Source organism: Xenopus tropicalis, chromosome 10, assembly GCF_000004195.4.
Source record: "Xenopus tropicalis strain Nigerian chromosome 10, UCB_Xtro_10.0, whole genome shotgun sequence".
Classification (NCBI taxonomy): Eukaryota; Metazoa; Chordata; class Amphibia; order Anura; family Pipidae; genus Xenopus; species Xenopus tropicalis.
The window spans coordinates 7293921-7310294 of NC_030686.2; the positions used below are offsets into that span (position 1 = coordinate 7293921).

A 16374-nucleotide genomic window follows, 5' to 3' on the forward strand; every position below is an offset into this window, starting at 1 on the left:
ACAACAGGGTTAAAAGAGACATATCCTATAAAAATGATGAATGTACCAGGGAATTATACTCCTCTAGATATAGAAGGATTCTGCTTTAAAAAAGTTGTGTTTCTGACTGATTTATTGAGAAATTCCACAAAAACCCCACTAGCCCCGCCCACCTGTTCCACTTCCTGCTGGCTGAATTCTCTGGATGAGCTGGGGAGCCGGCCGTACCCTGCACTGTAGGATAGGAACCAATCAGCAGCTAGGTTGACCTGATAGGGAACTGAAGCCTGCTGTGCTTGTGTGAGTGCAGGGCTGTGATTGGCTCTCCCCCTCCTACTGTGCTTCTGGCAGGGAGCATTAGGACACGCCCACCCCTCATGTGAAACCCAGACAGGGACCTGAGAGGATCTATAGGGAGCTCCAATAAAGGGGCCATTGTTACAGATAGGGTTAATGTTTAGCCCAAAGGGAAACCAGCACCGGATATTATTCATAACTGCCTACAGGATTAGGGGTTACCCATTTATCCTATGTCCCCCTTAAAGGGTAACAGTTTGTGTAATTTTCATGGTTTCTTTCTACCATGACTAAACTCATTTTAAAAAAGCAGGAATGTCAACCAATTAATTATAAATAAAAAAAAAAGCCCAAAAAACCATGAAAACCCTCTAAAACCACGAAATAAAGTTTGTTCTAATTTGCCTTTGACCCCTACACAATCTTGGCAGCATTTACATGGCACATTTTTACTTTTGGATTTGTTGGGAGTTTTGATGTGATAAATGGTACAAAATAAAAAAAAAAAGTTTTTTTTTTCTTTTAAAAATGAATGTTTTAGCCCAAAACATGCAATTCATATAAGTGTTTCAGATGATGGGGGCCGGCACACAGTACTATGGAAGGCAAATGGACGGAATATAAATGCAACCCCCCCCCAGCCCGCACGTAGCACCAGCTGACAGTTCCACCCAGCGTCCCCTCTAATTATCTGCAGGTTTTGGGACACTGTGAGAATGTGATTTAGTTTAATGTGGCAAAAAAAAGAAAAAAAATACCCTGAATAACCAAAAATATTTGGCTTGTTCTGCTCCAAACTTAGTTTCTCCACAACTTTCCTCCTCTTGGTGCAGAGCCAGTTGCACACACAGTGCATCACATTGGGCTGCTCTGCACTAAGCAACAGATTGTATTGCACAATGCCAGGGCTTATGCCCAGTACCGCCGCTCCCTGTATGCAGTCTGCGTAGGGCACCAACAGACCATCGGCGGCAGCGGCTTCTCTCTTTTGCGGCAGCGACAGGCCCTTTTATAAGGTTGCGCCCGTACGTATGACATCACACGTCAGCGACGAGGCGCAACCTTATAGAAGTGCCTGTTGCCGCGGCATAAGAAAGAAGGAGCCGCTGACGATGACTTCATCTGTTGGGGGTACCTTCTACGGGGGCAATTGGGGGCACTGTGTGTGGGGGCTACTGTCTATGGGGGTACTGTGTATGAGACAATTGGGGGCACTGTTTATGGGGCAATTGGGGCACTGTGTATGGGGGCTACTGTCTATGGGGCAATTGGGGCACTGTGTGTGGGGGCTACTGTCTATGGGGCAATTGGGGGCACTGTGTATGGGGGCTACTGTCTTTGGGGTGTACTGTCTATGGGGCAATTGGGGCACTGTGTGTGGGGGCTACTGTCTATGGGGCAATTGGGGGCACTATGTATGGGGCACTTTCTATTGGGGGCACTGTGTATGGGGGATACTGTCTATGGGGCAATTGGGGGCACTGTGTGTGGGGGCTACTGTCTATGGGGCAATTGGGGGCACTGTGTATGGGGGCACTTTCTATTGGGGGCACTGTGTATGGGGGCTACTGTCTATGGGGTGTACTGTCTATGGGGCAATTGGGGGCACTGTGTGGGGGCTACGGTCTATGGGGGTACTGTCTATGGGGCAATTGGGGCACTGAGTGTGGGGGCTACTGTGTATGGGGCAATTGGGGGCACTGTGTATGGGGGAACTTTCTATTGGGGGCACTGTGTATGGGGGAACTTTATATTGGGGCACTGTGTATGGGGGCACTTTATATTGGGGGCACTGTGTATGGGGGCACTTTCTATTGGGGGCACTGTGTATGGGGGCACTGTCTATTGGGGGCACTGTGTATGGGGGAACTTTCTATTGGGGGCACTGTTTATGGGGGCACTGTGTATGGGGGCACTTTCTATTGGGGGCACTGTGTATGGGGGCACTTTCTATTGGGGGCACTGTGTATGGGGGCACTTTCTATTGGGGGCACTTTCTATTGGGGGCACTGTGTATGGGGGCACTTTCTATTGGGGGCACTGTGTATGGGGGCACTTTCTATTAGGGGCACTGTGTATGGGGGCTACTGTCTATGGGGTGTACTGTGTATGGGGGCACTTTCTATTGGGGGCACTGTGTATGGGGGAACTTTCTATTGGGGGCACTGTTTATGGGGGCACTGTGTATGGGGGAACTTTCTATTGGGGGCACTGTGTATGGGGGCACTTTCTATTGGGGGCACTGTGTATGGGGGCACTTTCTATTGGGGGCACTGTGTATGGGGGCACTTTCTATTGGGGGCACTGTGTATGGGGGCACTTTCTATTAGGGGCACTGTGTATGGGGGCTACTGTCTATGGGGTGTACTGTGTATGGGGGCACTTTCTATTGGGGGCACTGTGTATGGGGGCACTTTCTATTGGGGGCACTGTGTATGGGGGAACTTTCTATTGGGGGCACTGTGTATAGGGGAACTTTCTATTGGGGGCACTGTGTATGGGGGCACTTTCTATTGGGGGCATTTTTTTTCTCTATTTATGTATTTACTTTTATTTGGGGGAGGGGGCACAAGAGTACATTTCTGCTCCGGGCACCCATTTGGCCAGCAGCGGCCCTGCCTATACCAGCGGTGTAACTAAGGCTGCACGGGGGCTGCTGTAAAACTCCCACAGGCCGCTTGCAATTCTATTTTTGGTGAGTTTAAAAAAGGGTTGTGCACCTTTGAGTTGAGTTTTAGTACCATGGAGAGAGTGATATTATGAGACAATTTGCAATTGGTCTTCATTTTTTAATTATTTCAATAACTAAGTTATTCAAAAACTATGAAAAAAACATAGGGGCCCTTCAGTGATATTTCCATTACTGCACTGACGTCCAAACCACATGAAATTGAGTGATAGGGAAGTACCCCAACTCCATTATACACAGTGTAAGGCAGTAGGCAGCGCCATGTTGGCATTCTATTCTATACAGTGTCCCTCAGCCGGCACTGGCACCATAAGTACCTCAAGCACATGAATATAAATAGTGACTGGTTATGGAAACTAAACGTACATTCCGTCTCCCTGCTCTGTAGTTACAACTGAACATTCCCCCTCAGGTTGCGCCGCATTCCTCCCCGAAGCCGCCGCGTCACTTCCGCTCCTGGAGCAGCACTAAGTCCCGCCCCTTCCTTACCGGCTGCTCAGTCACTGACTCCTCCCCTCCGCACTAGGGAGACTGAGTGTGTGGCAGCAGCTCCAGCACTAAGTCCCGCCCCTTCCTTACCGGCTGCTCAGTCACTGACTCCTCCCCTCCGCACTAGGGAGACAGAGTGTGTGGCTGCAGCTCCAACACTAAGCCCCGCCCCTTCCTCCCCGGCTGCTCAGTCACTGACTCCTCCCCTCCGCACTAGGGAGACTGAGTGTGTGGCAGCAGCTCCAGCACTAAGTCCCGCCCCTTCCTTACCGGCTGCTCAGTCACTGACTCCTCCCCTCCGCACTAGGGAGACAGAGTGTGTGGCAGCAGCTCCAGCACTAAGCCCCGCCCCTTCCTCCCCAGCAGCTCAGTCACTGACTCCTCCCCTCCGCACTAGGGAGACTGAGTGTGTGGCTGCAGTTGCACCGGCACCGCCCCCGGTATAATACAGACAGGGGACCGACAGTCGCAGCTGTCGCTGCTGCAGAGAGAAGAGCAGAGTGAAGGGATCCCATTGCGCACCCCGGCTCTTCAGTTTCTTTGCAAACATGTTGGTGAGGAACATTTGGCTGCAGAATTTTGTGTAGTGTTCTTATTAATGCATTGCCCCCCAAGAACTAGATGTAGGGGCAGTAACCCATGGCAACCAATCAGATGTTTACTTTCACTGTACTTCTTGCAGGGGCAGGCAATATATGATTGACAGCTTAGATTTTTCAATTACTTAAACTTTCCTTTCAGCACTTCCTAGATATCACCTAGATGGCAAATATATAAGGTTTTGGGGTGAAACAAAGCTTGTCTTAATAACAGTGAGTGCACACAAAATGGCGGTTGGCTGTGACTGTCAATTCCAAGGCTGAAGGAAAAAGAAATTCAATAATTTATATAGTGTGAGTTAAGTTTATTTTGCTCTACTAACCTGATAGAAAAGGATTTAGAATTATTTCTTAGGGTGACAGGTCCCCTTTAATAGCCCCTGCGAGGAGAACCAATTGTATGTTTGTTTTCCTGCCCAGTGTCGGGAACATATACTTATAAATTGCTACTATATTAAGGGCATGAACCATTATTAATTTGATTTCCAGCTCCCTGTTCTTAGTAAAGACACCGTGCGGATGAAGGACCCGGAGGGGGTGCAGGAGAAGATCCGACTGATGCACAAAGGAGGGCAACAGAAGCTGCAGGTTGGTTGCGCTGTAATGCCGATACCGTATTACTGTCTGACTCTGCCCCGCGGGCGTTATTATGCACGCTTGGCAACAGAATTGCCAAGTTGCACTGCTGCAGTTGCCCATAGCGACCCATCCTTTCCTTTCTCGTATCTCTTTGCCCTTCTTCTTAATGGTGTCCAGATAGTAGTAAAGCTGTGCTGAACTGGAACACACACAAACTGTTAAGATGCGAGTGAGTAGAGATTTCTAATGGGCACCGGTTGGGTTCAGGGAGCTGGGCAAGTCCGTCAGATAAATCTCTGCAGCAGCAACTCCTGCTGTTTCCATGTGTTCTGGTTCTGCACTGCTTTACTGCAACAAGGATGGGGTCTAAGCAGCATACCACGAGGGGGGTGAAATAGACTAAAGATGGCCATACACTAGTGCTGGGCGGAATACCGGTAAAAACCGAACACCGTTTTTTTTTAAAAAAACGATATAAATTTTTTACATACCCCCATACCGGTGTGCGCGCTTCCTGGCAATTTTTCCAAATACTTCCGGGTGCGCGCGTGACGTCAGCGCCATCGCTAGGATGCATCATTCAGAGTCGGATACCAATGTGAGCTGTCGGGGGTGCCTGCGGCTGCCTGGCCAGTAATTATATTTTATGTGAAGGGGATGGGGGGGTGTTTGGGGTGGGGTGGGGGGTTATATTTATGTGAAGGGGATGGGGGGGTGTTTGGGGGTTATATTTATGTGAAGGGGATGGGGGGGTGTTTGGGGTGGGGGGTTATATTATGTGAAGGGGATGGGGGGGTGTTTGGGGGTTATATTTATGTGAAGGGGATGGGGGGGTGTTTGGGGTGGGGGTTATATTTATGTGAAGGGGATGGGGGGTGTTTGGGGTGGGGTGGGGGGGGGGTGCGTGCGGATGGGGGGGTGTTTGGGGTGGTGGGGGGGGGTTTGGGGTGGTCACCTAATCATGCATGGGGAAAAAAAAATACCGTCAAATACCGTGATACCGATATAATTTTGAAAAATACAGTGATATAAATTTTTGGTCATACCGCCCAGCACTACCATACACACTAAGATCCACTCGCTTGGCGAGGTCGACAAGTGAGCGGATCTTCTCCCGATATCCCCACCTATGGGTGGGTGATATCCGGCTAATTCGGTCGTTTGGCCCTGGGGCCAAACAATCTAATTAGAATGATGGGTATAGGCACAGTCGGTTCCGGGACCGTCCCCGATCCGACTAAATCTAGATCTTCCCAATCGATATCTGGCCGATTTCAGGTCAGATGTTGGTCGGGCAGGCCCGTCGGTAGTGTCCATACACGGGCAGATAAGCTGCCGAATCTGTCTAAGGGACCCATATCGGCAGCTAGAATCGGCCCGTGTATGGGCACCTTAAAAAAAGATGGGAAAGGGGAAGGAGGAATGAAAAGTGAAAAGAATACAGGTGTGGAAGAGAATAGGGGATTGGGAGGTGGAATCACCCTAAATTGCTTTGTGTGTCATAGCCCTAAGTCAGCTTTTTGTCACTCGCCAGTTCTGCCGTGCTTTATGGCTGGGATTCCAGCTATCTTTAGTACTGTGCAGTCAGACCACGGCGGTCTAAAATTCACTCTGAGACCTGTCATTTACTGCTACAAGGCGGATTAGAGTGAAAAGAAATATTATAAAGGAAAATTATATTATAAAGGAAATATTGCTGCCTTGATACATCATTTCCAGATGCTATAGTAATTTAGCACTAACGGGTAGAACACAAGGGGGTGCCCAACATATCGGCACAAATCCCTACCCTTAAAGCCTGTGCTGCTGCTGCACATCATATATTATCCATATATAGCCTAGTATCCCCTGCACCACGCTGGTCTCCTACATAGTATATTTAGCAGGGGATACTTGGGAAATTGCTTAAACATGGTGGCACAGCACTGTTGAATAAAGTACCCCAAGCCATTCCAATTATTATAGAAGATGCTGCCATCCCAGGTCACAAGATTTGCCTTACTTGGGGTGCCAAACATATGGGTACCCTCAGTTTTTTAACCTTTAGATCTCATATAAAGGGGAACTCCACCCAAACACAGCTTAAACTTTCTGAAAAGTAAACATAATTTCATGCATCTTTGCAATATACAACAATTAAAAAAGCGTTTTCATGATGTTTAATGTAATAATCTGGTTTGGAACAGTTCCCTAAGCCCCGCCCCCTGTTCCCCTGCTGATCTGGCTGACTACTTTGTGACTCAAATAAACTGTAACAGTAGCGCCTGTCCCTCAGCCTGCCTCCCCCCAATCCCACAATTCCCTGCTGCACACGTGATGTCAATTAGGAAAGGAACATCCCAGTGCAATGCATTGTGGGTTATGTAGTTCCTGCTGGCTGCCTGTAAGCTGTGGAGAAGTTGTTACAATGTATAACATCAGTGTTTTAGTCCCTCCTCCCCTGCCAGGATTACAAATGATGCAGAAAGAGAAAACAGTTTTGCAGCTGGATTTCAGCATATAAAAATGGTATTTATTCCTACTGTTTGAAGGAACAGATTACAGGGATAGGGATATTAGGGGGTTTCTGTTGTGTAGAACTATTTAACAAATCTTGGTTTAGAAGCCGGAGTTCCCCTTTAACTGCATACATTCTATGTGTAGTAGTGTCTGTGTGACCTCCCCCTGTGTATTGCATGCAGTCTGTGTATCAGTCTAATCATGGGCCATTCACACAGGAAACACATTAAAGTCTCTCGCTTTCTGTATAACAGGTCATTTCAGATTTTGACATGACGCTGAGCCGCTTCAGCTTTAATGGAGAGAGATGCCCTACCTGCTACAGTGAGTATGCCGCTGTGTATATTAAGTATTGTGCTTGTTCTGTGAGCCGGACCTCTTACCTCGTCTCTCTTACACAGATATTATTGACAACAGCAATATTATAAGTGATGAATGCAGGAAGAAGGTATGTGAAAACACAATTACATTGATAAGTGATTAGGTTTCACCAGTTTAAAGTTCTACTGGCGCAGTCTAGTTTTTATTATAAGAACGTGCCTGTACCACTTTAAATGTTCCTGGGTCTGCTGCCCCCAAGCTCCTTGTTAAAAACACAAGCAGAACTTAGCCCCCCAGCAGGCAGCCATGACTCTGGCCTTTGGAACGGTCATAAGGCCCAATCAGCTGAAGCAATGGTTACTACGGTCCTGCGTGTATGGGCTTTATACTGCCCCCAGTATATATATATATAATATATATATATATATATATATATAGCTGGTAGGAAGCAGGCACTCACGTCTTATAACAAAAATGCCTGGGTGCAGTATACACAATACAAATGTAACCACTGAAACAGAATACCGCACTCACAGGACTTAATGAAAAAATACAGTGAAGTTTATTGTGAAGAACGTCTGTCTCAGACAGACGTTCTTCACAATAAACTTCACTGTATTTTTTCATTAAGTCCTGTGAGTGCGGTATTCTGTTTCATTGGTTATATATATATATAATGTATGAATACATTCTATATATTCTCCGCACAGTGACCCCGGTGGCTTTTTAGCAAGGAAATACAGGGTTATTGAAAGTAGCTCATAGTACAAGTTGATCCAGGGACGGGTCCCATTGCCATTGTGGAGTCAGGAAGGAAACTGAAGAATATCCAGAAGGGGTTTTTGCCTTCCTCTGGACCTACGGGTGGGCGATATCGGGAGAATCCAGGATAATTCGATTGTTTGGCCCTGGGGCCAAACGATCGAGTTATAATGGCAGGTATAGGAAAAGTCGGTCCAGGGACCGCATCAACAAGCCCTGTTGAGGTCCCTGATCCAACTAGATCTTCTAACCTGCCCGATTGAGATCTGGGCGATTTCAGGCCAGATATCGGTCAGGCAGGCCCGTCGGTAGTGCCTATACACGGGCCAATTAGCTGCCGAATCTGTCTAAGGGACCCATATCGGCAGCTAGAAACGGCCTGTGTATGGGGACATTTAGGCAGAAAAGGTTGAACTTGATGGGCGTGTCTGTTTTTAACCTATGCTACTATGGTACCCAAATATGCTGTATTTAAAGTGATACTGACACCAGAAATGAAAACTTTTTTACATCTTTCATAACATTGTCTTTGCATGAGCTTTATAATTTTGCCATAAACGTGTTTCCTGAGGCTTTTACATTCCCTATCTGATCCCCATGTTCCTCTATGAGGGGGCGGCCATATTTGTGCATCAGGAGGCCGTTAGCATTAGAAGCTGTAACTGTCAGGCTGAGAAGGGACAGTCAGGTTGGCAAAACAGTCAGGTTTAGGAACTTCAAGTAACAATTACTCACAAAAGCAGCCCTATCAGTGAAAAATGATCAACACGACCTATAGGCAACTTTTTATGTACATTCATATTTTAAAAAGTAGTTTTTTTCGTGTCAGTATCACTTTAAATAAATCCAAATGATAAGTGAACTCTGGGCACACTTGTATTTAATTTATTTATTTAAAATAACAGGTCAGTGTTTCAGTCTCCATGAAAGAACTTTATCATATATATATATATATAACTTCGCTACTTCTCATTGATTGCCCTTTATAAGGATTTACGTTTTTTAAGAATTGCATAGATTGAATTACAATGATGGATTTGCCCTTTAAACTGTAGATGTATTTCCTTAATATTGATACTAAGCGCTTCTCCCATTGGTTCCAGCAGGTGGTATTCTAAGGGTACATATTTGCAATTGATCTTTTTATTATGTGTGGTTTTTATATCATTTAGCTGTTTGTTCAGCAGCTGTACAGTTTGGAATTTCAGCAGCTATCCGGTTGCTAGGGTCCATTTTACACTGGCAACCGGACAGTGGTGTGAATGAGAGACTGGAAGATGAATAATAGAGGGACTTTGACAAAAATAAATGATATTTGTGTGAGTTGCTGCCAAGACAATATAGATTCTGTGCTTCTTTTTCAGCTAAAGGGTCTGTTTAACACCTATTACCCACATGAAATGGACCCAAAAAAGTCAGTTGAGGAGAAATATCCACTTATGGTGGAATGGTGAGTACTTAATCCACAGTGCGGAATGTTCTAACTTTATATCTTTGCATCACTGACCTTACTACTCACATAAATAGGCGACCAGTAAATGCTTTTATATATGGCCTGTAGCAAACTATACACCATTACTTTACCATATACAGTCTTCAGGGTTACCACTTATATATAGCATACAGTCAGCAGGCATAATTTGCTACAATAAGGGGTAATTACATATTAGTTGGGATCAAGTACAGGTACTGTTTTATTATTACAGAGAAAAGGGAATCATTTAACCATGAAATAAACCCAATAGGGCTGTTCTGCCCCAATAAGGGGTAATTATATCTTAGTTGGGATCAAGTACAGGTACTGTTTTATTATTACAGAGAAAAGGGAATCATTTAACCATTAAATAAACCCAATAGGGCTGTTCTGCCCCAATAAGGGGTAATTATATCTTAGTTGGGATCAAGTACAGGTACTGTTTTATTATTACAGAGAAAAGGGAATCATTTAACCATGAAATAAACCCAATAGGGCTGTTCTGCCCCAATAAGGGGTAATTATATCTTAGTTGGGATCAAGTACAGGTACTGTTTTATTATTACAGAGAAAAGGGAATCATTTAACCATTAAATAAACCCAATAGGGCTGTTCTGCCCCAATAAGGGGTAATTATATCTTAGTTGGGATCAAGTACAGGTACTGTTTTATTATTACAGAGAAAAGGGAATCATTTAACCATTAAATAAACCCAATAGGGCTGTTCTGCCCCAATAAGGGGTAATTATATCTTAGTTGGGATCAAGTACAGGTACTGTTTTATTATTACAGAGAAAAGGGAATCATTTAACCATTAAATAAACCCAATAGGGCTGTTCTGCCCCAATAAGGGGTAATTATATCTTAGTTGGGATCAAGTACAGGTACTGTTTTATTACTTCAAAGACAAAGAAAATAATTTTTTAAATTTTAATTATTTGATTAAAATGGAGTCTATGGGAGATGGTTATGCGGTAATTTGTAGCTTTCTGGATTACAGGTTTTAGGATAATGGATCCTATACCTGTAATTTATTCCTGTTTCCATATCTCCAGGTGGAGCAGAGCACATGATCTCCTATATGAACAGAGGATCCAGAAGGACAGGCTGGCTCAGGTGGTGAAGGAGTCAAATGCCATGCTGAGGTACAAACTCTGTGCTTTGCTTTTGCCTTTTCCTTATTTCCCCCTCTTATTTACACCACTCCTTTTCATTATCTGCACTTTAATTCCCATGAACCTTCCACATTCAGATTACAAACTGGCCCTGCGGCTGCTTTGTCCTCTCTGTCATGGTGGTTTCCAACTGTATAATGTTTAGCTCAGGCTTCCTCCATTTTTCATTTCTTTATATTCTAACCTTACTGTGCTCCCCCATTGCCATGGCTGGATTTTCTTCCCTCCCCTCACTGACTCTCCTTTTCATTTTAGGAATGGATATGATCTATTTTTTAACAGCCTTTACCAAAGCGAGATTCCTCTGTTCATTTTCTCAGCTGGGATTGGGGATGTGTTGGAGGAGATTATCAGGCAGAAGGGTGTCTTTCACCCCAACACCAAGGTTGTCTCCAACTATATGGACTTTGATGATAATGTGAGTAATAATAAGTATTATTAACAACACTTGTAACAAGGCATTGCCGCCTCCTAGTAACCTCTAGCTCAATGGTCCCCAACCAGTGGCTTAGAAACAACAAACCCCAAAACAAAAGACAAAACGGTTTTGTTTTTCACTCCAGATGAAGGTTTCTGTAATGATATAATATCATTGGCTGTTATTGATTTATTTTTCTATCTGGAGGTAGAAAGCTGTTTATTTTCCTGCTAAGTAAAGGTAAAAGGCTTGTGTTGAGTTTGAAAGTACCGTATATTTATAGATATTTGCTGGTTTGTACCACCCACAGCACTAACACCCACAGCACTAACACACACGTTACTGTTACTTTGGGTGGAATGATGGGAGTGCCTAATTAGATACACAGACAGGAGACCTGTAATGTACATGGACACTAGCCAATCTGTATATTTCACAGCCCAGTATTGTACCCTCAGAAAATCCAAGGATATAATAGCCCCGAAGGGCAAATCAGCCCTAATTCATGTCACTTACATATATATTAATGAAGGCACACTGCTATATGAAGTCAGGCTGGATCGACATTTAGCACCTTTGGTACTAGGGCAACCAAAGGAACTTCTGCAACTTTCCATGCAATTGCTAGAGATGCACCGAATCTGGGATTTGGTTTGGGATTTGGCCTTTTTCAGCCAAATCCAAGTGCCTAACGGCTGAACCCAATCCGAATCTGTAAAATCACGGGACTTTCCATCACATGAACCCAGATTTGGTTAAAATGGAGTCTATGGGAGATGGTCTTCCCTTACTTCAGAGCTTCCTGGATAATGGATGCCATACCTGTGCCTAGAAAGGTCCCAAGTACTTTAGATAACAGCTCCTATACCCATAATAATATTTATTGCACACTGACAGGATAAAACAAAAAGATGGTGGTGGGAAAGGTGCAGATATGAAATGCAAGTCTCACAGCTTGGCTTTTTGCTGCCCGTTGTTTTCAGCAACTGGTTGCTAGGGTACTGTTTACCCTAGCAACCTGGCAGTTGTTTGAAAAAGAGACCAGAATATGAATAAAGGAGGCCTAAATAGAAAGAAAAGTAACAATAAGAATAAAATTGTAGCTTCCCAGAACAATAGTTATTTTGGCTGCCGGGGTAAGTGACCCCCATTTGAAAAGTGGAAAGGGTCAGAAGAGGAAGGCAAATAATTCAAAAACGATGAAGTAAAAAAATGAAAACCAATTGTAAAGTTGCTAAGAATAGACTATTCTGTAACCTGAACTGCTCTCTGCTTTATCTCTCAGGGTATTATGAAGGGCTTTAAGGGTGAACTCATTCATACCTACAACAAAAACAGCTCCGTTCTGACGGACACCGAGTACTTCAAGGAGATCGGCCACCGCACTAACATCGTCCTGCTCGGGGATACGCTGGGCGACCTCACCATGGCTGATGGGGTCACCACTGTGGAGAATATCATAAAGATCGGCTTCCTTAATGACAAGGTAGGCCCCGTTATTGGATAATATGGGTAACGATCGGCTTCCTTAATGACAAGGTAGGCCCCGTTATTGGATAATATGGGTAACGATCGGCTTCCTTAATGACAAGGTAGGCCCCGTTATTGGATAATATGGGTAACGATCGGCTTCCTTAATGACAAGGTAGGCCCCGTTATTGGATAATATGGGTAACGATCGGCTTCCTTAATGACAAGGTAGGCCCCGTTATTGGATAATATGGGTAACGATCGGCTTCCTTAATGACAAGGTAGGCCCCGTTATTGGATAATATGGGTAACGATCGGCTTCCTTAATGACAAGGTAGGCCCCGTTATTGGATAATATGGGTAACGATCGGCTTCCTTAATGACAAGGTAGGCCCCGTTATTGGATAATATGGGTAACGATCGGCTTCCTTAATGACAAGGTAGGCCCCGTTATTGGATAATATGGGTAACGATCGGCTTCCTTAATGACAAGGTAGGCCCCGTTATTGGATAATATGGGTAACGATCGGCTTCCTTAATGACAAGGTAGGCCCCGTTATTGGATAATATGGGTAACGATCGGCTTCCTTAATGACAAGGTAGGCCCCGTTATTGGATAATATGGGTAACGATCGGCTTCCTTAATGACAAGGTAGGCCCCGTTATTGGATAATATGGGTAACGATCGGCTTCCTTAATGACAAGGTAGGCCCCGTTATTGGATAATATGGGTAACGATCGGCTTCCTTAATGACAAGGTAGGCCCCGTTATTGGATAATATGGGTAACGATCGGCTTCCTTAATGACAAGGTAGGCCCCGTTATTGGATAATATGGGTAACGATCGGCTTCCTTAATGACAAGGTAGGCCCCGTTATTGGATAATATGGATCTCTATTACTGAACATTACAAATGTTTAATGAATGTCTGCTAAATCTCCCACACTCCCACACTACTTCCTATTACAGTTAGAGCTGCATCACTTCCTGTCAGCTGATCTCTGAGGGAGCACACAGCCCAGCACAAAATGGCGGCTCCAGGGAAAAGATGTAAAATCATTATTCATTGTATTTTCCCCTCTCTGCAGGTTGATGAGCTGACGGAGCAGTTCCTACAGTCCTATGACATTGTGCTGGTGAGAGACGAGACCCTGGATGTGGTGAATGGCCTCCTCCAGTATGTGACTGCCAAGAACTGATGCCTCTGCCGGCTCCCAACTACAAATAATGCCTGGTTATTGGGATGTTGGAAGAGCCAATCACGTGCCAGGGAGACAGGACGTACATCTCTAGCTCTCAGTAGTCTTTAACATTATGTAAGTGGGCATGTTCCCCTGGGAAGGTAGCCGGCATTGGCCAAATGTTCCGCCAATCCAGAGAGAGGATCTGTTGTTAAACTGATACTGACGTATTTAGATTCCCTCACAAGGGTGTTATGATCCCCACAGTTGTCCCAAGATGGCTGAACCCAACACAAGTGCCCAGTGTCACCATCATGCCATTAAACACCATTGCCTACGCCATAATTCCACTTGCTGTAGACTGTAGTGCACCCTTAATAATTCCTCGGCACAAATAGATTTTATTATTTTTTTTCCTCTATAGTTTAGTGGAATATTTTTCATAATAGTAACGGTTCCCCTTTAATGGCAGTGTCATCATGTAGCAATTTTCCTTTCACTGTATTGGGCAACAGCTGCCAGGAGGGAATGGGTGCTCCCCCCCCCCCCCCCTGCCGCAGTGGTACAGCCCAAGTGCCATATAAAGCTTATAGCTGTAATATTATTACATTACAATTACTGGATTTCATACTGTTTCCTTTTCATTTCAAATGTATAGCTCGTTTTAATATTACATTCTGGATCATTGCATCCCTCTGTGGGACTATTGTTATTTAATGTTCGTTGTTCATATTTTTTTAGGTCTGTTATTTTCACCATTTCAAATAATGGAAAAATACCGTCTGATAGTACAAAGGGTCCATAAAATCTTCTATAAAACCAGCTTCATTCACAGCCGAGCCACTCCGGGGCCCCACCCACTGTTTGCATTTCATTATTAGCAGGTTCTGGGATATTAGCAGGTTTAGACTCCCAATCCCAGCAAGTGGTGAGAGTGTTAGCAGCCCTAGCTCTTACTGTATCACCCCCATATGTAATAAAAGACACTAAGTTTGCCCAGGTGCTTTTAACCAGTAAATGTTACCTGCTGATTGGTTGCTATGGGTTACTGCTTCTGGGCAAACTTAGTGCCTTCTATTACATAACCCCCATAGTCCGTTTGCCTTAGGGCTGCTGACTTTCAGAGAGAGAGCTGGTATTAGCAGTCTAAAACTGCTAATAATATTAATAGTAATAATCTATCTCTCCCTGGAAAATGAACCTGGTAAATATTTCGATTACGTGCTTAAATGATATTAATAAGTATTTTATTAGATATTAGAGAAAGAGAAAGTCTGTTTCTGAGTGGGGGGCAGCCAATTTGTTAGGCAGACCCCCACACCAGTAAATCTAATCGCCAGCTGAGGGTCAGGCCTTCTCTAATGTAAAAATGCAGCAGCCCCGGGTCCTTTCTGTCTCAGCGCAGGGCCCCCATGTCTTCATTTCTACAGTACAGGGGCTTTACAGTGTTTTCCCATGATTCCTTGCATTGGGCTCTATACCCAGTTTCAGACTAGGGTATCAGAGTCCCATCTGGGGACCCCCAACCCCAGTCACAAGCTTGTGCACCCCTCCTTCCTGCGCTGCCCCCCTCTGCCACGGCCCTGAGATGGGAAGTCCCTTGGGCCAGTTCATTTTTTTTCAGAAGAGGTGAAGCGAGGTCGGGCCCTTAGGTTGGAGATTAGATTCCCCGGGATGTGCCGAACAAACTGGCGCCCCCTACTGAATATGACATTTACTTCAGGGTAGTTTCATTTGTTGTACTTCATCAGGCTGGGGGCAGATAATATCCTTGCACTGCTGTCAGACAAAGCCACTTTGTAGGTTGGATACAGTGGGAAAAGTCTGTGCAACTGTTGTATTTTGCCTCCCATGTTGGCAAATTGTAGCTGCTGAACCCACACAAGACCCTCCCTAAACTACAGGATTTACTGTTCATATTTGGGATCCAGTGGAAGGGAGACAAGCTGCTGTCTAGAAATGCACAATATGTAAGTGAGAATTTGCTGGGTGCAGTCCGATTGTGCCGCCATTCAGCGCCGCCGCACCCACAGAGTTACTTACACTCAGATGCAAAAACCATTTGTTGTGTTCTTTGTTAATGGCAAATTCACTTTCAATAAAGAAAAATCTGGAGTTAAATGAGATTGTGGCTGATCTTTGTAGGGTGGTGGGGGGGGGGGGGGGTCTGGGGTGCAGATAGTCTCACTGGGTGCTCCTTGGACTGTGTGTATTAGGTGCATAGGGTGCCCATGTCCCTGGCTGATAAGGAGTTGGAATTGGCATACAGGTTATAGGGGAAGGAAAGTCTAAATGGGGTTGGACTGGGACACCGGGAAAAATGACTGTTAAACTTATGCGCGCTCACGGGAGGACATTTTGGGGGGGGGGGGTTAGGAGGTGTGGGGGATGCAGCCGGTGGGCTGTAAAGTTTGGTAGAGGAAGAATATAGGCCAGGATTCC

At 45.0% G+C, this 16374-nt stretch overlaps 1 protein-coding gene across 1 annotated transcript; it reads left to right on the forward strand.

The window, feature by feature from the left end:
- Positions 1–3866: 3866 nt before the first annotated feature.
- Positions 3867–14622, forward strand: nt5c3b (5'-nucleotidase, cytosolic IIIB). The gene is given in 9 exon segments (NM_001130229.1): positions 3867–4008; positions 4543–4641; positions 7386–7455; positions 7533–7579; positions 9579–9664; positions 10744–10833; positions 11119–11281; positions 12567–12767; positions 13840–14622. Coding segments are annotated over 9 exon segments (873 nt in total). The 5' UTR covers positions 3867–4002; the 3' UTR covers positions 13951–14622.
- Positions 14623–16374: the final 1752 nt, after the last annotated feature.